Source organism: Cololabis saira, chromosome 4, assembly GCF_033807715.1.
Source record: "Cololabis saira isolate AMF1-May2022 chromosome 4, fColSai1.1, whole genome shotgun sequence".
NCBI classification, from domain to species: Eukaryota; Metazoa; Chordata; class Actinopteri; order Beloniformes; family Belonidae; genus Cololabis; species Cololabis saira.
Window position 1 is genome coordinate 9322696 of NC_084590.1, and position 25149 is coordinate 9347844.

The 25149-nt window shown below is 40.6% G+C and overlaps 2 protein-coding genes across 2 annotated transcripts in view; both read left to right on the forward strand.

Moving 5' to 3' along the window:
• Window positions 1-13889, forward strand: part of acsl3a (acyl-CoA synthetase long chain family member 3a) — a 33503-nt gene extending 19614 nt beyond the window's left edge. The window contains exons 6-15 of the mRNA XM_061718770.1: window positions 301-451; window positions 1132-1255; window positions 1921-1992; window positions 6686-6825; window positions 6919-7091; window positions 9259-9333; window positions 9559-9750; window positions 10207-10321; window positions 11505-11662; window positions 12243-13889. Coding sequence (XP_061574754.1) covers window positions 301-451; window positions 1132-1255; window positions 1921-1992; window positions 6686-6825; window positions 6919-7091; window positions 9259-9333; window positions 9559-9750; window positions 10207-10321; window positions 11505-11662; window positions 12243-12400 — 1358 coding nt within the window. The 3' untranslated portion in view covers window positions 12401-13889. The remainder of the gene's footprint in view (window positions 1-300; window positions 452-1131; window positions 1256-1920; window positions 1993-6685; window positions 6826-6918; window positions 7092-9258; window positions 9334-9558; window positions 9751-10206; window positions 10322-11504; window positions 11663-12242) is intronic.
• Window positions 13890-16339: 2450 nt separating this feature from the next.
• Window positions 16340-19423, forward strand: kcne4 (potassium voltage-gated channel, Isk-related family, member 4). Its single transcript, XM_061720192.1, has 2 exons — window positions 16340-16442; window positions 17038-19423. Exon 2 carries the CDS (start codon window positions 17052-17054, stop codon window positions 17577-17579), a length of 528 nt encoding a protein of 175 aa, XP_061576176.1. The 5' UTR covers window positions 16340-16442; window positions 17038-17051; the 3' UTR covers window positions 17580-19423.
• The last annotated feature ends 5726 nt before the right edge of the window (window positions 19424-25149 follow it).

Sequence of the window (25149 nt, forward strand, 5' to 3'; positions counted from 1 at the left end):
TTGCCGGGGCCTGTTAAGCTTAGATGTCACGTTTTACTTCTGTTTTTGTACCGGGGGGGGTTACTTGTAAACTTTGAAATGGATTTAGACTTCACTTTTTTATTCAGACAAAAAGAGTCCTAGTAAGGATTCACAGAGCAGCACGTGCTGTCTGTGCTCCGCTGTTCAGCTGGGAACAACTCTGCAAACCCTCAACGCCGTTTGGTCTGATGCAGACATGGACTCAGTCACAGTCGTGTTGTCATTTAGTGTTGTCACACTCATCTAAAATGTACATGTGTGTTTCCTCTGACACTCCAGCGACACGTGAGCGCAAGCAGCCACTGCCCTCAGACGTTGCCGTCATCATGTACACCAGTGGATCCACTGGGGTCCCGAAGGGAGTGGTGATCTCCCACAGCAACATCATGTCCAGCATCACAGGGATAGCTGAAAGGGTGCCCAACCTCTGGTAAAGCCATCCACCTCCCTTACCTTGTTACCGCATGTGATGCCTGTAAGAGCTGCATATACTTTTTCCATGTTTTTTCATTATTTTAAGTGTGTTTTTCAGTTTCACCTGAAATATGAAACATTACAATAGTTCATTCCTTCTTGTCCACTGCAATAACTTTACTTCATGACTATTTGTTCTATTGCTCAATATTATTTTCCCTTTTTTTGTCTTTTTTTTTTCAATTGTAAGTTTCCTCTTTTAAAATACTTTATTTTTTCATTTTACAGCTATATAAATTGTCCAATTTAAACATATTCTGACCCATTTCTTTAAAGATCGATGGGGTTAAGAGGAAATGCACGTGAGAGGAAGCTTAAAAAATGTGGGAGGGTGGAAGTCGGGGTGAGATGGATGGAGCTGGGACAGACCAGGCTCTTCAGTATTAAACTTCCTCCTCATGTGCGCCCCCTGAATATCAAACATGAATGCTGAAAGGCTATATTTCATCTGAGTACAAGTTCTACTAAGATCAAATGTGACCAGATTATAGTTAACCAAAGAGCAAAGAAAAAAGGGGCTATGTTTTGAACAGATTCTCTTTCTTGTGTATAGTTTGTACATAATCAGGTGGAACGAGATACAGTGATGTTGTTTTACATGTCAGGGTTGCTTCATGACTTTGTTTGTGTTTGCAGTGAGGAGGACACCTACATCGGATACCTCCCTCTGGCCCATGTGCTGGAGCTGTGTGCAGAGCACCTGTGTATTTCTCATGGATGTAGGATCGGCTATTCCTCGCCTCAGACTCTCGCTGACCAAGTAAAGCCATCCCGACACCAAAGAACAGCCAACTTCAACCAAGAATGGAAAACTGGCTCGCTCAGAGACGTTTAGTGGATTTGACACTTTAGGAAATATTCACATTTGGGCGTTTGGGTGCAAGCAAGCAAAGCAGTCAAGCTGCAGGGGTCCATCCATGTCTTTGCTAAAAAGATTTAAAAGCGTCTTTTGAAGTATGATGGAAAGTAAATATTGTTATTCTAAGACTGCATCATGTGATGAAGAAGTTTGACTTATAAGCCTTTCAGGGACATTTTCAAATTGCAAAAAAATTGCACCCGTAGAAGACAAATTTGCAAAGAACTTAGCATCCAATCATCTCAGAAAGTTGCACCACTTACAGACACAGAGTGAGCAATTGATGCAGCTTTTACAGTCGTAATTGCAAAGTTTAAAAAGCTGCAACAAAACAGAACATCTCAATTATTTCTAAATTCGCTTAAAGATGGTTATTAAAAAGAATAATTGTTAGCCGTTTATTAATAATACAGACACTCCATTCACCTGTAAAAATGTCCATCGTCCATTAATAGCAAGTATTAAGAAATGCTGTCATTGTTTTGATGCAAATAATACACCAGAGATCTGATGTGAGCAGTCGTTATATTGACCCTGTTTTTTTGTCTCTTTCTTCTAACTTAAAGTCATCTAAGATCAAAAAAGGAAGCAAGGGAGACACCAGTGTCCTGCAGCCCACCCTGATGGCAGCCGTCCCGGTATGTCCTGAGTACTCATGTCTGAGAAACCTTATCATTTACAGTATCTCCCTCTGACTCACCGTCCCATAAGTCTTTGTGGCTTGACTGAGGTCTGCTCTACAAGCAGATCAGATTCCAGCAGGTCTGAGTCTGCTACATCTGTCTGCACTCGGAGTTTAATGTGACAGGACACAAAGCATATCAGGACTGGAGCCTGTGTAATTCTCATTTTATACAGATATTGCACAAATGAACAACTCGCATAATGACACAGTCACTTTTGAGTTCATCTTTATGATGTCATATTGTTCCCCTGCTATTTGTGTTACTGAGCCTCAAGCTGTAAATGTTGGTGCTCGTGTTAATGAGTTAGAGCTGCCTCACATGATAGTGAAACTGAGGTGACACTGTTTGATTTCTCCATGACAAAAATTACTGCGTTAACATGCATCAATAACCCTTTTCTAACCGGAATATTAGCAATAACCTGGTTTTGCACGGCCATGTAAACACCAATAACCCCTTTGAATAACCGGAATTTGCTCATATTCCGGTTTTTAAAACCCGAATATGACCCCTGGGTTACTCCTTTTCCAACCCGAATATTTGGTTCGGGTTAGAAAAAAAGCCAAACAGGATATCCCCATCAAAAGGAGCATGAATTTGTTTTCTGCGCATGTTCTTTTCACAAGGAATCTTGCTCTTTTGAGTCCAGGAAGTTCTTATAAACACGGAGAAACACAAGACCAGGAGGAGACTAATCACTTCATAAATGTAATGAAAGATATGAACATTTTGGCATTTGTAGACGGTAGAAAGTACCGGATAGCGAGATTTACAAAAAGGTGAGCGAAGCAGGATTTGTTGAACGCCAGACAAGATCAAGCACTGCTGGAAGACGCTGAAAAAGGTGAACTACAGGGACAAGAAACAAAACGACTTCTACTAGGCTGTTGATTATCCGCCGTGCTGCTGTTATTGTTGTTGCTTTGGATTTGGATACAGGAAGAAGAAGCGGAAATGGCGGGAATTGAGTCGCTGGTTTGATCCAGATATCCCAAATGATTAATCACCATGTATACAGGGATGACCCTGTTTGCTCACGCATGGAAACAGATTATTCCCAATGTTTCAGTAACCGGAACATTGACCTTAACCTGAATTTTGACTGCATGTAAACGTAGTCAATGATTTCTCAGAAAAAGTCAATGTTATCTGCTTTAGTTATGACATTTTGGAACACTGGAGCATTCAGTGTTGTTTAAAGTTTTTATCTGTAGAAGGTTTTTGCAGACATCCTCGTTTTAGCAATTTCATTGTAGAGAGATAGGAGTGGCAAGAGCAACACTGGCTGTTAGGACGGGTCACGTGTGGAAATCCCAGCAGCAGCAGAGGTAGAGGCTGGTGCTGGAACTAACAACCGGGCCTGACGGGGCTATCAGCCGGACTTCTCTTAGCTCGATCTATATGAACAGCACAAGAACAGCGTAAGGGTGTAAAGATCTGGTTAGGTGTAAAAACAGCTGGGCTTATCGTGTGTCTGGTCAGATAGTGAGGATTTTGGTGGTACAAACCAAGATGATTCCATCAGGAGATGGTTGATATCGAAACAGAAGAAAATACAGACGGAAATTCAGTCGCAGGCAGATATAACCCCAAATAAATGTTGTTTTTAGCTCAGATGGTCGCTCTATAACTGAGCTGTGTGTTATGTGTCGGACCTCAGGAAGAATAGCTGCAGTTTTGCTGTAGCTAATGGGGATCTAAATAAAACTATAAAGGTGGAGGTCTAGTTGGTTTTACAACATGGTCTGACATTTACTATTAGTCGATCTCTGCTGTGCAACTTTTATTCTCTCTTCCTCACTTCCTCAACATTCCTCTTTTAGTTGCCTCTGCCATGATTTCCACTGCAGCTCTACTATGGCCCGGCTTCATTGCATAGCTGTCAATGACCATCGTTTCTGATGCGTAACATCGTTGCAAGCGACACGCGGTCATCACTAGACACCAGCTGGATGGTAGTCCAGAGTTAATTTTGGGTATTTTGAGCCAATAGAAGAGACGAGAAACGGCAAGAGCAAGACAATTCTCCTAAAAATAATCAAACATTCCTTCAAATGAAATTGAAACTAATACTTGGAGATGAAATAAATTTCTTGGCATGGCTCTAATGGGTTCACGCTCGATTGAGTTGAATCCAGGCTACATGTTGCTTCATGGTCCTGCTCTCTCATGTCATGAGGACAGCCCTCCCATCTCCCAGTGGTGGTGGTGTAGAGGTCAGAGGGCCCCAGTCTCTGGAACCATTCACAGCTGTAAACAGAACGTGAGAAAGCCCCATGTGGTTGTCCCCATGACACGCACACACATCCAAATTGTTTGCTGTGATACGGTAACTGGCTGCTGCATGAATCCTGTTTCTACTTCCTCTCTCACTGCTCCAGCTCCACGCACACACGTACACACCCATCAAGACCAGCTGCTTTTTATTGTTTTGCGTTTGTGTCCTTTCCCCCATTTCACTGAGTCTTCAAAGAAGAACGCGTTGTAGTCCCCCTTAAGAGAACATTATATTAGTACTTTCTAATTGGCGTTCCACATTTCAACATAATTTCACTTAAGATTTATTTACTTTCCACCAGACAGTTGCAACCAAACATTTACAGCTTCTTTTCCTCCCTGTCTGTGACAGTGAAGTTGATGAAGCATTTCCTGCTGTAAGTCGGTCAGGATTCCCCATTTTTATTTAATTTTTAAATGTCAGAATAGTTATATATAATAGTTTTTTAGATTAGATTATAATAATTAATAATCAGGAGAGTTTACACACAATTGGCTAGTATTTGGTAGATTTGCCTTTAAACTATTCAGTTATGGTCAGACATGTTGGGTAGCCTTCTACAAGCTCCTCCACTTATACGGAATAGTCACAAAATATTCTGAGTGAATTGTAATATGCTCTGTCCCATTCCTAAATCTAAGGAATCATAAATCCCATGTTTTCTGTAAATTGTGCTTTGTTGTTGTGGTCAGAGTGAAATCCTGCCTTTTGGGAGTCACATCTGTCTCATTTTTATATCATGCCAAACCTTTTTGTAACAAGCTCCAAGGGAGGACGATCCAGATCACAGCAGGCCAGACTCACATTTCTCTCGTCCCTGCAGCTCAGTGGAATTCCCTCAAGCGTTTCCTTAAGATTAACCAGAGATTAATTTATTTGGTTTCCCTCTATTTTGGTAGAGCACTTATGTTAGTCACTGGGGATGCCACTGATATACAACAAGTACTAGACTGACATATGGTCCAAATTATGCTCATTTGTTCTCCTTCACATGCTTGATGTACTTTCTGCTTTGTGAAAGTTTTGTTCTTTATGATTCTTGTGTTTGTTTGTTTGTTTAAATCCACTTTGTAGACTAGTAGTGGTCGGACTTCCTAACCTTGTCCCAGCTCAGATACTGAGTAAAAACATCAACGGGGACAAGTTTCATCAAGCTTTACTGACTGATTGTATTCTTTTTTACTACTGATGCATAGATTAAAAAAGGTACAGAGAACAGGAATATGTGGAATAAATGTCCCATTGTTCTGTTCACATCCTGTATTAGTAGCTGCACTAATCTGTGGTCTCTCAGTTGGCGTAAATGGGCAGAATATACAGTAATATTGAGCCAATCCATCAAGCTAATAAATGTTTTGAAAAAAAAATATTTTACAAATGGTTCACTGAACACCTGTCTAATTAAATGAACCTCCCTTTGCTACATTTGAAAAGTTTCTGACAGTTCAGTGTCAATGTTAACTTTTCAAACTATTAGGTGACTCACTGTTTTCATTTTTGAAAAGTCACAGAAAATCAGATGTAGTCAGTCAAATATCTCTTATTTGCCCAATATATGTAGTGTCTGCAGCCACACGCGGGGTAGCCACTGCTGGTGCTGTCCGTGGCTGCACATGTGGAAGCTGAGAAGGGGAAGGACTTTGCAACAGAAAGGAGGTCATGTTGGAAAGATGAAATGCTAAACATTGTTCATGAGTCTCAAAATGAGCCTGAGTTGAGTCTTGGGTCCTTTTGAGGGCAGGACAAATCTCAAGTCACTGATGTCCAAGTTCAAATCACAGACTTGATCCTCCATCTCCGCAAAAAACACTGCTTCTTTACTAGGGGTGGGACGATACGGGTAACTCACGATTCAATACTGTGGCGATATGTGGCCCAAGATAACGATAATATCACGATACACGATATCTACGATATTCGATATATTGTAAGAAATTTCATCAACGATATATCACGATATATGTGACTGAAAAAGAAAGAAATACCCATAGAAAGGAAAATATCTGTAGTTATGCATTTATTCAATGCCAAAACTTCATATAATGTACAAAGAAAGTGCATTTGTTTATTTCCTCACTGCCTCCTAGGCTTGTAAATGTAAACACTGAACAGCTGGACAAATTGAAGTGCATGAACAATAGTGCGGTGACAACTGCGTAAATACATTATGTGTGTTGTAATAAAATATCCATATTTATCGTCAGTTTATCGATTATTTATCGCAACAGAGAGCGCAACAATATATTGCAATATCGATTTTTTCCCGCCACCACTATTCTTTACGTAGAGCAGCAGAATTTCTCATCTTGTATACTATTCCTGCTGTTTCATTGTACATCCTCACGCTGAACCTCTTCTTATCTACAGGAGATTATGGACCGCATCTATAAAAATGTAATGACCAAAGTGGAAGAAATGAACAGTATCCAGCGAACGCTCTTCATTCTGGCATACAACTACAAACTGGAGCAGCTTGCCAAAGGCAACGCCACACCGCTGTGTGACTGGTATGTAGTTGAACTGTTGCTATAGACGGTGTAATGTAGATTTCTGGGAGTTGGAAGGACTTGTCCAGTATGGTCCCACTGCTGTCCAACTAGGCTGGTGTTCAGGAAGGTTCGCTCTCTGCTGGGAGGTCGTACGCGGGTGCTGTTATCGGGCGGAGCCCCACTTTCTGCAGCGACGCAGCGCTTCATGAACGTGTGTTTGTGCTGCCCGGTGGGTCAGGGCTACGGCCTCACGGAGACCTGTGGTGCCGGGACAGTCTGCGAAGGTAAGCTGAATTCACGCTCTTAGATCACTTAGATCTAGAACAATCCAACATATCACACATTAATAAATGACCTTACAGTTCTGTCATTGAGCTTGCATATGGCTCACAAAGTATTCCATTTTATGGGATGGGATTTACTTTCATCGTCTTTTTTGAGCATATGTTCATGCACTTGGACTTGTTCTTCAATATATGACACTTTTTAAATATTTAGAATAGTTTCCCTGTGAAAACCGAGAAAGGATCAGTGAAAACTTAAGGAATTTGCAAGTCAAGTGCCTCAGAACTTAAATCACGACTAAAAGTCAAAAACTGAACATACTGAATTTCTCGTGGGGCCCATAAATCCTGTTTTACCATCAAAAGTTTTTATTCATCTTTCATTTCTCTAATTTAATGACCAGATATGTCCAAAGTCAGACTCACTCCCCAGTTCTAAAGATGCTTTACCCATGACAGTGCTGCAGCACTCCTTGTTTTCACGTCAGATCATTTAGAAATCTGCTGATTCAGCTGCAGGAACACGGAGGGATGCAAAACTTTGTATGGGCTCAAATTAAAGCCATAGATATTTTGTATCTGTAGAAAGATGTTAACATGTGTAATAATGTTTTGCAGATGTATAAAACAATTTGTGCTTGTGAAAATAAACTTTGTACTTTTAGAAATATTTTGTGCATGTGCAAAATGAACTTTGTAGCTTTGTATATCCAATGTTGCACACAGACGAATTAATTCCACAGCTACAAAAATGTTCTACACATGCACAAAATATTTCTACAAGTACAAATATTTTTTGCACATGCACAAAATATTTCTACAAGTACAAAGTTTATTTTCACAAGCATGAATTGTTTAATACAGCTGCAAAACCTTATTACACATGTGAACATCTTTTCACAGATACAAAATATTTATGGCTTTAATTTGAGCCCATAACTTTGGTGCTTTTAACTTTTGTTTTACAAATAGGTCTTTCTTTTATTTAGTCCAAACCATGTATGTAAATAAGACTAAACTAAGTAGTACAAGCACCCCTAAATAACAATCATTTACTGCAGAACTGTTTATTAGACTGGAATTTTGTTAACTTTTAATTAACATATTAAATATAAAAACACAGATGGGAAGCATACTGCCAATTATTATTTGTTGGCATTAGCATTTGTTGATGGAAGCAACACATTTAGTCATAAACGGATTCTTGATCCACATCAAACCCAGTCATTTAGTTCACTAGTTCACTAGTGCTGGTTTGTTTTTAAATTAAAATTCATCATTTATTTAAGGAGACCTGTCCAGGGTGTAGCATGCCTCTCACCTTGCCTCCAGCGGTCCCCTGTGACCCTGACTAAGTGGGTAGAGATAATGGATGGACGGATTCCTTTAAGCCTTTGGGCTTTTAGTCTTGTTTGTGTTTTATAAACATAAACAAGACCTTTATGTTTTTATTATTCAACACGAGCAAACAGGACTATATCAACTGATACACATATCAGCTGATTTGTAGTTAGAATGACATTAGAATAATAATCACTGCATGTGAAGATTAATTACTTGGAAAAGTTGCAGATCTGTCAGAAATTGCAGGAAGTTCCTAAAACAATAAAAGTTTCCACATCCTGAAAGCATGCTAAAAAGAGAGTGAGGACGTGAAAGGGGGTCGTAGATGAAGGGAGGAGAATAAGAAGCTCTTTAGTGTGTCGGTTTCAGGGCAGTAGGTTATCTGTTTAGGAAAAAACAACATTAGCAATAAATCATTGTGCAATGAGCAGCCGGGTTGTTTGTTTTTTAGTGATAGATGTGCGTTTTCATTCTCAGATTGTATGGTGATTATGTAGATGAGAAACACATTTCTTGATTTTTGTAATTATGACAACAATTTTTAATGAAGTGCTTAAAAGATTATTATTCACACTGTTGTACGCTATGGAGCTTATCTGATGGATTTGGTGAGTTAAAAGAAAATGCTTTCAGCGTTTCCCAGGCAAACGAACCCGTAAAACAGCCCAGTGTCACTGATGTCCACTCTGCTCAACCAGGAAAACACTGCAAGTTGTTAGAGTTCCTTTGGGATGAGGTTTCCATGGCGAGGGAGCAAGTGAGGTCATGTTGCCATGGCAACAAATGATGTGGCTTTGTGTGTCCGTGTGTGTGTGCGTTCCAGTTTGGGATTACAGCACTGGGAGAGTGGGAGGACCACTGGTTTGCTGTGAGATCAAGCTCAAAGACTGGGTGGAGGGTGAGTGAGACGGGCAGACATGCTGCATCCACGCATACTGCTCATGTTTCATTACTCTGCGTCCTCATTTCACACACACCCATACTTATGAGTCCCTCAGTCCATCCAACACTCATTTTGAATTTAAAGTAGCCATGTTTTTTATCACGATCAGAAGAATTGTTTGACAGCGGTTCTGATAATAAATGATTTTGAATTGAACTGACTTTCAGCTCCTCCTTTCAGGTGGTTATCGACGCACTGACAAACCACATCCCAGAGGAGAGATTGTCATCGGTGGGCCCAACGTAACCATGGGTTACTACAAGAGTGAAGCAAAAAACCAGGAAGACTTCTTTGTGGATGAGAAAGGCCAGCGCTGGTTCTACACGGGAGACATTGGAGAGTTTCATGAAGATGGGTGCCTCAAGATAATCGGTGAGGGAGCATGGGAAGTAGGATATCTTGATGAAGTTTGTAGATTAGAAGATGATCAGTCATTGCTAGATGCAGATTTCCTTTTAGGGTTTTTTTTTTTCTTTCGTTCAGCTGTAAATTGTCAGTGCTTCATCCCTCATTATTGGCTTTCTTCCAGACAACCTCTCTGCTTCGCTTCTTTCATCTGGCAGGAAAGCGCTTAACAAATCAGATCTGACTTCACTTCCTAGAATGACTTGTCCGGGTTACTGTTTACATCAGTGAGCCGGACAACTTCCAGCTTTTCTGTTTTATCTACACCACAGCCAGTTCAGTGGAACCTAACTCCTGCACATACACCCTGATGATCACACATACACCCTCATTCCTTTTTAGATGTCTACAAACAGACATGTACATATATGCACATGGATACACGGGTGATGTTACAAGCACCTGCTTCTGCTGTGTTTCCAGACAGAAAGAAAGACTTGGTGAAGCTGCAGGCAGGAGAGTACGTCTCCCTGGGAAAGGTGGAGGCCGTGTTAAAGAACTGTCCCCTGGTCGACAACATCTGTGTCTATGCCAACAGGTCTGTGCTGCTTATAGTTGCTGATCATTTACACACATTACAATTAATTCAATTACAACTCCATTTACAAAAGATGTTGACACTGCTCAGCGCTGCTGAGCAGGATCTCCAAAAAATAAGAGCTTGATCATGAAAAATCCCCCAAAACATGACGTGACAAATGGCAAGTAGGAACAGTACGGACCAGCAGGGAGCAAGGGAAAGACAAGATAGACACAGAAGTTTTGATGAGACACGGGTGCAAACGATCAGGGCAGATGGGAACCAGGGAAGTCAAGACATAATTGAAACACAAGGACACGGGGTTTCAAAATAAAACGGGAACCTAAATACCAAAACTTATACAGGACTGTCTCAGAAAATTGGAATATTGTGATAAAGTTCTTTATTTTCTGTAATGCAATTTTAAAAAAACAAAAATGTCATACATTCTGGATTCATTACAAATCAAATGAAATATTGCAAGCCTTTTATTATTCTAATATTGCTGATTATGGTTTACAGTTTAAGAAAACTCAAATATCCTATCTCACAAAATTAGAATATTCTGGGATTCTTAATCTTATTATAATTTTTTGAGATAGGATATTTGAGTTTTCTTAAGCTGTAAGCCATGATCAGCAATATTAAAATAATAAAAGGCTTGCAATATTTCAGTTGATTTGTAATGAATCCAGAATGTATGACATTTTTGTTTTTGTAATTACATTACAGAAAATCACAATATTCTCATTTTCTGAGACATTTCTGTACATAAAAACAGAACACAACATGTTATCATGGTTTTTGGGTTATTTCTATTTTACACAGTGTTGCATCTTTAGTTTGGATTGGGTTTTGTACATTGCAGCGTACTCTGCAGGTAACAGCCTCGTATCCTGTACAGCTACAAGAGGCAACGTGTCTGGCCTGCCTCACTCCCAACCTGATCAAAGCTTGTTTATTCGCTTCTGTCGTGTCATACAAATCTGTTCTCATCAGTGTGGAGGTTGCACTTTAATCATTCTCACTTCAGTTTTCATCTCCCTACAAGGGTAGATATTCCAGTGAATAAATGATGCTTCCTTCACTCTGTTTGTCCTGCACCACCTTATTTGGCCCAGTTGCTAAGGATTAGTGTTGCATGATTACAAGGCTGTTTCTCCTCACCTTTGACACCTCATTTCCTCCTCCCTGCTTGTAGTGACGAGACGTACGCGATTGGCTTCGTGGTGCCCAATCAGAGACAGCTGCTGGCTCTAGCTGGTGAGTACGGTATCCGCGGGTCACGGGAGGAGCTGTGCAACAGCAAGGCCATGGAGGAGCTGGTTCTGAAGGTCATCACTGAGGCTGCGCTGACAGGTAACAGGAGGCCGATCAATAATAATACCGTATTTCCTGGACTATAAGCCGCTACTTTTTTCATAGGTTTTGAACCAGCAGCTTATACAAAGGTGCAGCTATTCTGTGGATTTTCCTTCCACCGCTCGGGGCGCTCTAACCGGAATTAGAACCAAAACTAAGACAAAATAAAGGCAAAGAAGAATACACTACTTCTTCTTTAGCAGATAGAAGTAGGTAGAAGCAAAGTTGCAAAGTTGCTGCCGTGTTAAAAGACACTGTTAGGAAAGGATCTATTTAGGTACATACATGTACATCATTTACAGTTCAAAATTGTTCTGTACATGTAGTAAATATCTAATCTAACAACATAAATATCTGCGGCTTGCATATCTTTTTTTTTTTTTTTAAATTGAGCGGATGCGGCTTGTATGCAGGTGCGGCTTGTATCTTTTTTTAATTATTTTTTTTAAAAATAGAGCGAATGTGGCTTATGCAGGTGCGGTTTATAGTCGAGAAAATACGGTAATAATAATACTAGTAGCTCTTTTTTGTAGTTTTTACCACATTTCAACTTTACCTTTTGTCTTCTTCGTTGCAGCCCAGCTAGAGCGCTTTGAGATACCTCGCAAGATCTGTCTGAGTGCAGAGCCGTGGACCCCGGAGACGGGATTAGTGACTGACGCCTTCAAGCTCAAACGCAAGGAGCTGAAATCGCATTACAAGGATGATATTGAAAGAATGTACGGTGGAAAGTAACAACCAGGACCAGCACAGCTTTGTCTCTTAGACCAGCACTAGACTCAAAAAAACACTCCCAGAGTTCCTAACCCCAACCACCAGCCCTCCAGCCCATCAGTGAAAAGGCCGTAGTGACCTACATCTTAAGGTTCCTAAGATCTCACAGAAAGGAGGTTTAACAACTTGCAACGGAAGCATGTTTTACTTGAATTTCTTACAAAAGAGATACTAAAAGAAAACCAGAAACGTCCTCGCCTGCCCTGTCAGTGAATAGGTGTCAGACCCTTTTTGTGGAAAGCTTTATTGTTCCAGATGTGAGTTATGAAACAGAGCATGTTTTAGTGGATGTTGTCTGTTGAGCTCCTGTCTGAGTGCTACAGCAGAAACTCAGGTCTGTTTGTTCCCTCAGTTTTTTTCTGTGGTCTTCCACGAGAAATCCGGTTTGGGATTGGTACATTTAAAAATCTGTTCTTGAGTCTTTTCTTAAGTTACTTTTAACTTAAAGATTTCAGATGTGTTCTTGGATTCCTTCTGCTTTTCCTGCAGGTCAGGAGACAGTTAACCGTTTTGTTTCTCCTTTTTTTCTTTAAATTGTTTAGAGCATTATCATTAATTTATTAAGTCTCCCACTCACACTCAGACCGACTCCCCCACACTTGTGGGATGTCCTAATAACAAAAGCACAAAATCACATCACAACAAATGAGACCGAGCAGATGAAATATGTAGCTGTTATCTGGTTTAATGATATGTCTTTCAGTGAAGTGGATGTAAGAAATGTATGTAGTGTAACTGCCACTACTGGGACTGTTGAATGCATTACCATGCAGTGTGTTGTTCCAGTGGTAAGAGAGGAGTCTCCCTCTGTATGGGTTAAAAAGAAAGAAACAAAACTGCATGCTTGTTAGTCTGTTGAATCTTCCTACAGTGACAGAAGACACTTTTGCAAATGTGCAGAACACAGTTTGCAGGAAAAATGCTTGTTTAACAGATGGAATTACTGTGTAATCGTTGTCGTATTTGATAAATCATAGTGCAATATGAAAATGTACCATGTCTGCCCAATTAAGGCGGTTAATTAAATGCAGGACAAAATTAAAACTGTCCCAGTTTGTTGGTGAAGCAGCTGAAGAGGAAGCACGCTTGCTCGTGTGTTTGGGTGTGTGTGGAAAACATTCTGTTTAAAGCTTTGCCACATATTTTCTGCCATCTGTGTGACAGAGTGTGTGAGTCAGTTTGTCCTTTCACAGCACCAACACGGCCCCAGCATCCCTCGCTGTGTGACACCTGGTGCCTTTTTTTGTGATTCTGAAAGTCGCCTTCGTGATTCCAGACTGATTATTAATTGGGTGGTGCTGTGATCAGCAGAGAAGTGAATGGATGGGTTTGGGATTAACTCCGCTCCCGCTCTGTATTGAGAGTCTGCCTCATAACAAGTTCATCCAACTATTTATTTGTAATCTGTCTTTGAAAAAATAAAACCTCAAATGAAGTAAATAAAGACTGTTTGGACTACATGTGACAGTGTTTTATTTCTGCCACCACAAGTAAGTAGTAAAGTTTATTTATATAGCACATTTCATAGGTTAAAAGCCACAAAGTGCTTCACAAGCCACACAAAGTTAGAACTCTTGCCAGAAGACAGACAGATGATTGTATTTGTTTTATGTCTGAACTTCAGCTAAGGATATGAAGTCAGCCATTACTAATTCAATAACTGTAATAAAAGAAAAAACTGAAACGTAATTCAATTCCACCATCATCGCTCAGCCGTCATCACGGATTTTAGGCGTTAACTCCCACTGTTGGGCTGATCTTTGGTTGCTGTTCTGGTGAAATTAAGATCAGTAACTGAATTACAGTGATGGGAAAAAGAAAGTACACCCTCTGGAGCGTGTTGTCAAAACGCCAAAGAACAAAAGATCTTATCAGTCTGGGAATAGTTAGGTTGTTAATTTGGAGAACATTATTTTACAAAGATTATTTACAAGTAGAAGATGCTGAAAACAAATTTCTACAGGCTGGACATCCTTGCAAGTCCTCAAGGTCAGACCAGGTAATGCTCAGAGAAACTGAAACAAATGTCAGACTCTATACACCACAACTGGCGTGGCAAGTGTTCAATTCAATTGCAGTCTATTGATATAACGTCTACTACAATACAAATAGTCCCTCAGTGCTTTTCAGAAACCCGTAGCTTGACCCCCAAGCAAATAAAAAAACAAAACAATGGTAAGTAAAAAGATTTGAGCCAAACAATCGTGAGAAAAAACATCCCTTTTAAGAGGCAGAAACCTTGGTCCTGGACCTGGACCATAAGGGGGGACCCCTACCCCCCCTGCCAAAGGCCAGCTAGGTCAGGCAGGAAAAGGAAGATCGGAAAGAGATAATGAAGAACAGAGAGGGGGGGGAGCACAAATGTACTGCCAATATCACATGGGACAAAATATATCTGTAGCTACTATCCATCAGCTGGAGAAGTAAATGTTCTATTACAACTGGTCCATGGTTAGTTGGGTACTTTAGGTACTAAACAAAGTTCAAACATCTCACTGTCCAGCATGCGGGGAGGGATGATGATTCCAGCTTGTTCTGCAGCCAGGGGGCCGGGGCATCTTGCAGCCTTTGATTTGATTTGATTTGATTTGGATCCCCATTAGCTGATGTAGTTTACATCAACTACCTGGGGTCCGATCAATAAAAATATGATAAAAATAGTTCAGAAATACACTAACAAACATCACAAAAAGATTTAGATAGACAACGAACAGTCTATAAAAGTACCAGCCATTAGCAAATCAGCAAATTTAGCAAATCATTTAGCAAGCGAATAGCAGCAAAGCATAGTCTTAACATCCAATCAGATATAGTGACGTGATTTTGTGGGGGATCATCACACATATACAGTGTCAAAAAACACACTCAGATACAGCAAGACACACCGTAAATAAATAATTTATGGATACACTACCTTTTGTGAGCTATGTGTTTCTTCACTTGTTTTTTGAAACTGACCTTGCTCTGGGTTTTAGAAATGACAAATTGACAGGAGCCCATCATGCATAATAATGTGCACATCACTGATGCACAATGAGGCAGCGTGAAACCAGGCAGTTTCAGTGTAGTACAGACTATATTTAATTTCGTTTCGTTTCAGTCCTGTGAGCTGCTTGCAGATTTGTCCGTTGAGCTCACTCACACCTTGTGCTTGTCTTTTCTTCTGACAGAGGTAGCCTTTATTGTGGATTTCATGAGCAATAAAACAGACAATAAAATTATATTTTTGATTAAACTAACAATCTCATGGACTCAGATATTTTTCTTTCTTTTTAAATGGACTGCTTTTCCAACAATGAGCTAATATTCCATTAGAGCAATTGTCTAAATTGATAAGAATTAGTTTTAATTTTGATTAGGTCTTAAATTGTGTTTGGTTAATGGTAGATAACAAAGTATCGCCAAAACCCTTCCACCCAAAAATGATTTTATGATTTACTTAATGTAATTTAAGTTCTGTTTATTTATTTTTTTAAGAAAAACAAAAGCCAGATTTGTTATTGAAATATGTTTTTAGAAATCAACAGCTTTTAGAGATTTCATTCAAATAGTTTATATATCATTTGCAAAGAAACAGACTTGATCAAAAGAAAATATGGGGACACTTGTTTATATGTTTGTATGCAAGTGTTTTTCAAAAGCAATTCAAAAATGTTCCTGAAAAAGTACTTTTCCATCACACCCCCTCTGGATTTCTTTTTGTCGCACTCTGGAGACATGGCGTCATTCCTCTTCAGCAAGTTTTTAATTCCAATATGCTCGTGAGCATATGATATCGTCTTAAGAATCCCCGGAGGTGTAAATAAAGTTAAAGACGTCCCTTTTTTCCTCCATTCTTAAGCATGATATTCCTCAGGGCTTCCATACACACATCAGACCGTGTGACGTGGATCCTGATGACACGACAGGGTTTCTGTATAAATACCATCATCCACTTTCCAGTTGTGCCAAACTCCAGACGCGCTGCAACAAGATACACGAAGTGGAGGTTCGCATAAGTTTGGTGAGTTCAGAAGTTGTTGTAATTCCTTAGTCCTATATTAACTCTGTTATTTTTTTAAATGTTCTTTTAGTTTAAAGTTTAAAAAAAGTTTACCATTGTTATTTCATTTCAAGTACACAGCTGTATGGAAAGGGAAACTGGATGCCAGTTTTATGCGTAACGCGTGCGTAAAGGCGCAAAAGATATAAAGTTACTAACTTAAAATACCTGGTTTTAAATTAAATATTCTTTTAGTTTAAAGGCTAAAGTTTAAAAAAAGTTTACCATTGTTATTTCATTTCAAATACACAGTTATATGGAAAGGGAGACTGGAAGCCAGTTTTATGCGTAACGCGTGCGTAAAGGCGCAAAAGATATAAAGTCACTAACATAAAATACCTGGCTTTAAATTAAATAATATTTTAGTTTAAAGTTTAAAAAAAGGTTACCATTGTTATTTCATTTCAAATACACAGCTGTATGGAAAGGGAGACTGGAAGCATGTTTTATGCGTAACGCGTGCGTAAAGGCGCAAAAGATACCTGGCTTTACATTTACCAATGTAATTTTTTAATGTTTTTAAATCTTTAATGTTTATTTTGTTTACTTTCTGCAGATTTCACGATAAAGATGGAACACGTGGAGAACTCCACGGCCTCATCCAGACGCGTGTTCTCCCAGAGCAGCGCGGAGTCGCCGGCGGGCAGAGACGGGAGCGCGCACCTCTACATCCTCATAGTCATGTCCTTCTACGTGGTGTTCCTGTGCGGGATCATGCTGGGATACTTCCGCTCCAAGAGGAGGGAGAAGAGACGGATCAACATCTTCACGCGGCTCCTGCACGAGGAGGAGCAGCGGGAGTGGGGCGCGCTCCCCAAGAAGAGCAGCCTGGGCACCGCGGGGCCGCGCTGCGCCGCCGCGGGGCCGCGCTGCGCGCAGGTCAGCCTGCCCTTCTGCGCACACGTCCGCTACGACGGCTCGCTCCCGTCCCCGCTGGCGTGCGCGCTGTGCATCGAGCAGAGCAGCGTGAGCTCGCTGTGCTCCTCCGCGGACACGCGCTTCACCATCGAGGAGGAGGACGCGGACGGCGGCGCGCCGGAGCCGCCGCGGGAGCGCGCCCAGGGGGGGTCGGAGAGCAGCGGGGACAACTCGGGCTGAACTCTCCTCCTCCCACCAAGATGACACGATCCAGGGATGAAAACACGGGAGACACTTCACCTGAGAGGAGACCAGGAGGCCCCGAGGAGGCTTTATTATTATTCTAGAGGGTCAAAGAGGACAATAAACAGCTGTTAAAACACACACACACACACACACACACACACACACACACACACACACACATGAGCACGATCTGCTGACGTCCATGAACAGAGAAGCAAAGATGACTGGGCTGAAACATGTCAGATTTGATCTGCAGAACATTTAGAGGACCCGATTGCTAGGGATGGGCGGTATGGACTAAAAAATGTATCACGATCATTTCTGGCATTTATCCCGATAACGATAAAAATGACGATAAAAAAAATACCAATTCAACTCCACCTTTTTAACTACAAATCTATCACTACATTCAGTCTTTGGAGCCAAAACACTGCTCTAAAAGATACTAAATACTAAACTACACCAATGGGAATTTATCTTTCTTTCTTTCTTTCTTTCTTTCTTTCTTTCTTTCTTTCTTTCTTTCTTTCTTTCTTTCTTTCTTTCTTTCTTTCTTTCTTTCTTTCTTTCTTTCTTTCTTTCTTTCTTTCTTTCTTTCTTTCTTTCTTTCTTTCTTTCTGGCTCATTTCCTTCCTCCTTTCTTCCTTCCTTCCTTCTTTCCTTTCTTCCTTCCTTTCTTCCTTCCTCCATCCTTCCTTTCTTCCTTCCTTTCTTTCTTCCTTCCTTTCTTTCTTCCTTCCTCCTTCCTTTCTCCCTTCCTCCTTCCTTCCTTCCTTCCTTCATCCCTCCTTCCTTTCTCCCTTCCTCCTTCCTTCCTTCCTTCCTTCCTTCCTTCCTTCCTTCCTTCCTTCCTTCCTTCCTTCCTTCCTTCCTTCCTTCCTTCCTTCCTTCCTTCCTTCCTTCCTTCCTTCACTTACGTTGTGCGTGGATTTAACACAGAACCATAAATCAGCTTCACACAAAAACGTCATCAACGGGAATTTATCGTTTTTACCGCGGGATGACAAATTCTTACCGTGGGGAATTTTTTTAACGGTATATCGCGAACGGTAAAATATCGCCCATTCCTACCGATTGCACACTGTATTTTGTCATGCAATTTTTGTGTAATGTGTTTAGATGTGCTCTGCATTTTCTGACTTTAAGAACACCTCAATGGCACACTACACCATATTCTGCATCCACATGAAAGCACACACACACACACACACACACACACAAACACACACACACACACACACACACACACACACACACACACACACATCACGGTAGGCTGCGTTTGTAATCATTTAAACACTGATGCACTTCTACAATTCTAAAAGAAATACAAAGGTCGTTTTATATTAGTGTTGGCATCACTTGCAGGTATAAGATGCAATTCTGTTTCACTATTAAACTCCACTACTGCCAGCAGAAGTAACGTAGAAGGCTTTGTTTTTGTGCTATATCATTCTACTGTATGATTTTGCCTCTTTCCGTGGCGACCCCTCCCTGTCGGACCCCCTCCTGATGCGCCTCACTGGTTTGGGCTGATGACTCATCCTGCAGGGGACTGAGAGCAAGACTGGCTCTGTTGCCGTCTAACTGAACTTGACTCACTGGGACCAGCTAGGTCCTGAAGACTGAAACGAACCTGGAACACACTTGAAAGGTTGTCTGAACTCACATGTGTTTGTCGGTGGCTTCATGACGGACACCCACTGTTCACATAATACCAATGCGTTTGGTTTACTTGATGAAAGCCATGACTGTAGGCTACATGTTTCTATATTTTACACCCTGTCAGGCTTAATTTAAGATGTTCATTGAAAATAAATGTATTCTTTTGAATTCAAGCATTACTTTGATCTTTCATTTCTGGAATTGTGTTGTTTCCCCAGCAGAGGACAGTGTTGCAGTAGCTGCTTCTTACTAATAGGGGAGATGAAATGGAGATTAAATGGGTAGTCTGACTCTATTATTATCATCGTTATTTTTAGAATAGCTACATTATCATTAGAATGATGCAGAATCTTGCAATTCATAACTGGAAAAGCTCACCGAAGCACAACTTCTTTGTTCATCGTCTATAAGAGACACCTTAATGTTTGTCTGCATGATCAAATAGAGAACAAAAACCCTTTCATGGTAACAAAGAAGCCTGTACTTGTTAGATTTTCTTTCTTTATCTTTTAAGATTTGGCTGCTGTGGAGACTTAAGGTCATGCACAAGCTCCCTGGGGAGATGATGAACTGCATTTATAGACCCATCAGTCAGAATTATCACATGTTGATCTGATGCAGAAGACAAGCAGACACCAGCAATGGCACATAAATGCTTTCTTCTTTTCTGTTGATAAAAATGACATCCTGTTTGGAAGGGACAGATATCAAGAGGCAGTTTCAGGCTTTCTCTTTTCTCCAGCTCAGACACTGCCCTTTCTCTCGCACGCAAACTCACTTTTCTAGACACACAAAGCACATGAACGCGCTCTATCAGCATCACTGCAGGCTCCGAGTCCTCAACCCACTGAAGTGACAGCCACACAAACATTAGCCACGATAATGGCCACAGGGAACACACGCATAGACTTGGTGACGTACACGTATTGACCGTGAAGTAGCCCTGACAGTCCCAGATGTGTGTGTGCGAAGGTCTGGCTTGTTTCCCAGCACGCGTGGGCGTGGCAATACTTCCTCTTTTCTTGTTACTGCATAAATACTGGCAATCCGTTTGAACTGTTTGTTAATTAGTTTTTATGGGCCCTCAAGTATGTTAAGAGCTTGGCCTGACTGCATTTCTCCCAGCATTTCCCTTTGGACAACAGCTCAAGCTTCACAAGGCTCCATGATAAATGTGGATTATTAAACTGAATCCAGTGTAGAATATCCTCAAACAACCGCAGATCACGTGGTAGTCAGCAGGAGTCGGCCCAACACAATCCCTCAGACTGGTCCTTTCTGTTTTTGATGTACATAAGAGGTGACTGACAGGCTGTTTCGGGGAGATGATTAATGCATGTGTCAACTTGAGATGGTTTTGAATCATGACTGACTTTTGGACATGTGATAGATTCAGTTCAGTTCAATGTTATTTATATGGTGTCTATATGACAACAGAAGTTGTCTCTAGGCGCTTTCTTTTAGATCAGAGGTTGTCTCCATCCCACCACACACATGAACAGTATGAAGTGGGTATAGACACTGAATGGATGTACTATTATTTTAGTACTACCCACTAATTTACAGATTTTAGTTACATTTTCATAATGGTTTGGCTTAAAGTTATTAAATGATCAGTGTGTCACTAGCATTACCAAAGTTTTTTGGGATCAGGCTGATATGGACCTTGAAAGCAGGTGGTTAAATGTGTCGGTATCCCAGTATTTAACAAATTAAATCCCACAATCGTCAATGAAAAACCTTGACATTTACTGAAAACTTTGCTTTTGAATTGTGGTTCAACAGAATATTTAAAAAAAGAAAAGAAATGAATTAAACTGACTTGAACAAATACGTTGGTACCTCTAGAAAACGTCAAATAATGGGACCATGGTGACATGTTTAAGCGTGTCCTGTAATTAACATCACAGTGTTGCCAATCTTTAGTCAGTCAGTGTGACTATTTACAGGATGAAAAGTCGTCCCTCTGCTGTTTGGTATCGTGGTGTTCGCCACCAGTACTCGAGTTGTAAAAAAAGATCAGGGGGGGATGGTGGATTTGATCATATGGGGACAGATCATTTGTGCTGATTACAAATAATAAAATATATTACAAATAATAGCAGTGACCAAAACAGCTGCAGAAATACTGCAGGAATGACATAGCAGCAGTTAAATGCAGCCTTCTGTAAGCTTTAAATATCCACTGGGCTTACATCAAATACATCAAAACACAACAATAAAAAACACTTTTCTGAACTTATCAATATGACTCTGTCCTTCACAGGATAAGTAACATGGATCACTGCAAAAACTCACAATCTTAACAAGAATATTTGTCTTATTTCTAGTTAAAATGTCTCATTTTAGTAAAAAAAATCTCATTACACTTAAAACAAGACTCATCACTGGAAAAAACAATTTTCACCTGTTTCAAGTAGATTTTCACTTGAAATAAGTAGAAAAATCTGCCAGTGGAACAAGATTTTTTTGCTTGTAATGAGAAGATAAATCTTGTCCCACTGGCAGATTTTCCTACTTATTTCAAGTGAAAATTGACTTGAAACAGGTGAAAATTGTCAAATAAGTTATTTTTCTGGTGATGACTCTAAATGTTGAAATATCAGTAAAACCACATTCATTGATGAAATGACATAAGGGATGGAAAGTGGGGATGGCAGTTTTACAGGGGAGATGATTTGGACCGTTTTTATTTCAGGGGGGATGCCATCCCCCCTCATCCCCCCTCAACTCCAGTACTGTTCGCCACACTGAACACGGACCAGAGAACGCAAACGAGAGGGTTGTCTGAGGAGATCGGAGCATTCTGGACAAGCATGTTAAAGGTGAAGGCTAGCAGACGTCCTGTGACTACAGTTTTAAATTTTATCCAGAAGTTTAGGGTCGACAGGAGTGTTAGTCAACCTCCCTGGACATGGACACAAAAGAGAAACTAATGACAACCCAAAGAGAGAGCTATGAACAGTGACGAAAGAGCCCAGAACAAGTTCTTTTTGGATCAAAGTGGACAACTAAGGAGGACTCCACTGTTTAAAGCAAATCGTTAAAAAGAAGACTGGACTTTATCTAAATGCATATCGACAAGCCACAAAGCTTCTGGGAGAATGTCTTTTGGACAGATGAGATGTAACTGGAGCTTTTGACAAGTCACATCAGCTCTATGTTCTCAAATGCTTTAATGTGATAATCGTATATTAGCTTTTGATTCTCTTCTAGAATCAATGGGCATCTCACAAACAAACCGATGCACTGTTTTAAACAAACCGTCCATCTCGTTTTCGTCTACAGTGTTGAACCCGATGATCTGTGAGTGTCGCCTGTAAACTCCATCCTAACCGACCATTATTTAATAACGTTTGAATTTAACATTGTCGACGTTCAAGCGCAAAATAGGAGGTATTATTTTAGGCATGGCAGCTCCCTGTCCTTGTTTTGTCTGGACTCCACCAAATCGAAAGACTTTGCCTTTGGACTTGCTTCTCTTGTCTGCTTTATTCCTGCTCCCTTCTCTCTATGGTGATGGTTGTAATCCATTTAGTGCAAAACAAAACAAGTTGCACTTTACAGATTCTGGCATATCTTCTCTTTAGTCCCTGTAACTATAGCCTGACTTCTGAAACCATTTGCACCAGTCATGATTTAGTCACGAGTCAATCAGGGCATCACAGAGACAAACAAGAGCAACACACATAGAGCTTAGAATGAACAAACATGCGTGCCATTAGACTCTGGGAGAAGGCTGAGTACCAGAACCAGCACCAGACAGAAAAACTGTCTCGAGCCAAGATTTGAACCAGGAAGTTTGAGGCAACAGTTGTATCCGGCTTAGCACCATGTGATGAGCCACGCAGAGACTTGCTGCGTCTGGTACAGGGTGCCTTGAATCTGTGCAAGTCCAATGAGTGTTGAGACATTCTGCCCAGTGTCAGAGAGCTTGGTCGCAGTCCAAGGTCATAGGTCGCCCAACAGGGTAATGACCCCAAACACACAACTGAAAGCCCCCAAGAATGACTCAGAATAAAAAAGTGGACTTTTTTGAGGTGTCCTTCTACGAACTCTTATTTAAAGGAGCTTGAGGCTCCTTTTAAGAAATGAGACTCTCTAGCGCCACCCTTCACCACGACGGCCGTTGGGGGTACTGCAGCCAACAGTGAAGCCGGCACGGGAGAACGGGGAGAACGTGCATGCAGCGTCATGTGACGTCACATCCGCAGGACAGCGCGGGAAATTCGGGACCGAATTGCAGCACATTTTGCAGCACACAGCCTGTTCAAGGCAACGGAGAGATACACTAGAGGGCTCATTCTTTTTGGTTTGGAACGCTTCATCTGACATTATTACTAGAAAACTTAAAACGTATACGGATTTTTTTCATAAATCTTGCCACAATCCGGCCTCAAGCTCCTTTAAATCCCTTTGAACATCTTTGCAAAGAGCTGAAACATGCTGTGTGGAGAAGTCACAAGTTTCACTAGTTGTAGTTTAGTAAATGATTTAAAATTTTTACTTTTATCCGTATTTAGTCATTTCTGTGACCCCTGTTTTTTGATTGAAAGGTACCAACAAATTGGTTCACACTTTGCAACTCTAGATTCTCTCCTCTTTCTAATATTATATTTTCTTAATCGATGAATGTCATCAATTAATCCTTATGTTACAGTTTGACAGGCATGTTTCCATTTTATCTTACCTATTTGTTTTCATAAAATGATAGACTGAATAAATACCAGTACAATCCCGTCCCACCTCAACAGCAGACGTCTCTCTCCTTCTGGTCCTCACTCAGCCTTTCTACATGTCAGCCAGGTGGATATTAGGTGTATTCCCATTTCCATTCATCCTATTAGATAACAAGCCAGTCACAAATTCCCACCGTGTAATAAAAGTAATTTCACAGAAATCTAAAGGCTTTTATGAACATTATTAATAAAATAATTGAATAAAATAACAGAACACATTTGATTTGTAAAAAAAAGAAAGAAACAATTCTGTACTGTAATCATTGCTAAGGTTTCTCCAACAAGAGCTCCAAGTTCCTCTATAAAAGAGAGAGCAGGTCCCTTTTTCAGTACTACTGTCGCCACTGAGATTAAAAAAAAGACAAAAAGAAGAGCAACAGTGATCTTCTCTCCACTTCTTATCTTCCGGAGAGGTTGACACACATACAGACTTGTTGACGTACTTTAAATCTCATTTCCTACACACCATAAACACCCCGCTGAATTATTCATGTGCAGCAAAAACACGAAACCGCAACAGCAAGCCATTTATTTATTATCAATGAGGAAGTTGAAGGGGATGTGCTGCTGTGATGCAAGCAGGACAAATATTTGATAGCTGCCTTGTTCCCTTTTGTCGTGCAGAAACATCTGTCTCTGGAACAGTAAGAAGAAAAGCAAGTGAAGGTAAGCAGGGTGAGCATAAGAAGCAGATGTGATGCATGGAGCGCCTCCCTCATCGTAAAGCAGGATGTTTGTCATTAGTGTCGTCCTGTGGGAGTGGATGGTGGGATCCACGTCCTGCCCGCGGCCTCACACATATACATCAATAATGAGGGTGGAAATGAGTCACTCCCGTTCCCGTCTTCCCTTCTTTTGTCTCATTAAACCTCTTTTTGTTACAAGGAAATTTCATCACAGATACAGTAAGTGTTACTGATCCTGAGTGCATATATACATGTATTCATTCTGTTGACATTGTTGAACCCATGTGTTATTCCATGAGTGCTCAAAAATGGAAGATTCTGGGAAACTGGGAAGATTCAGCTGGAACACAATACCCAGAATGTGGCATCAGTTTACTCCAAATATCACTAGCCACTAGGGGTGTAACGATGCACTAATCTCACGATACGGTACGATACACGATATTGAGGTCACGATACGATATTATAGCAGTA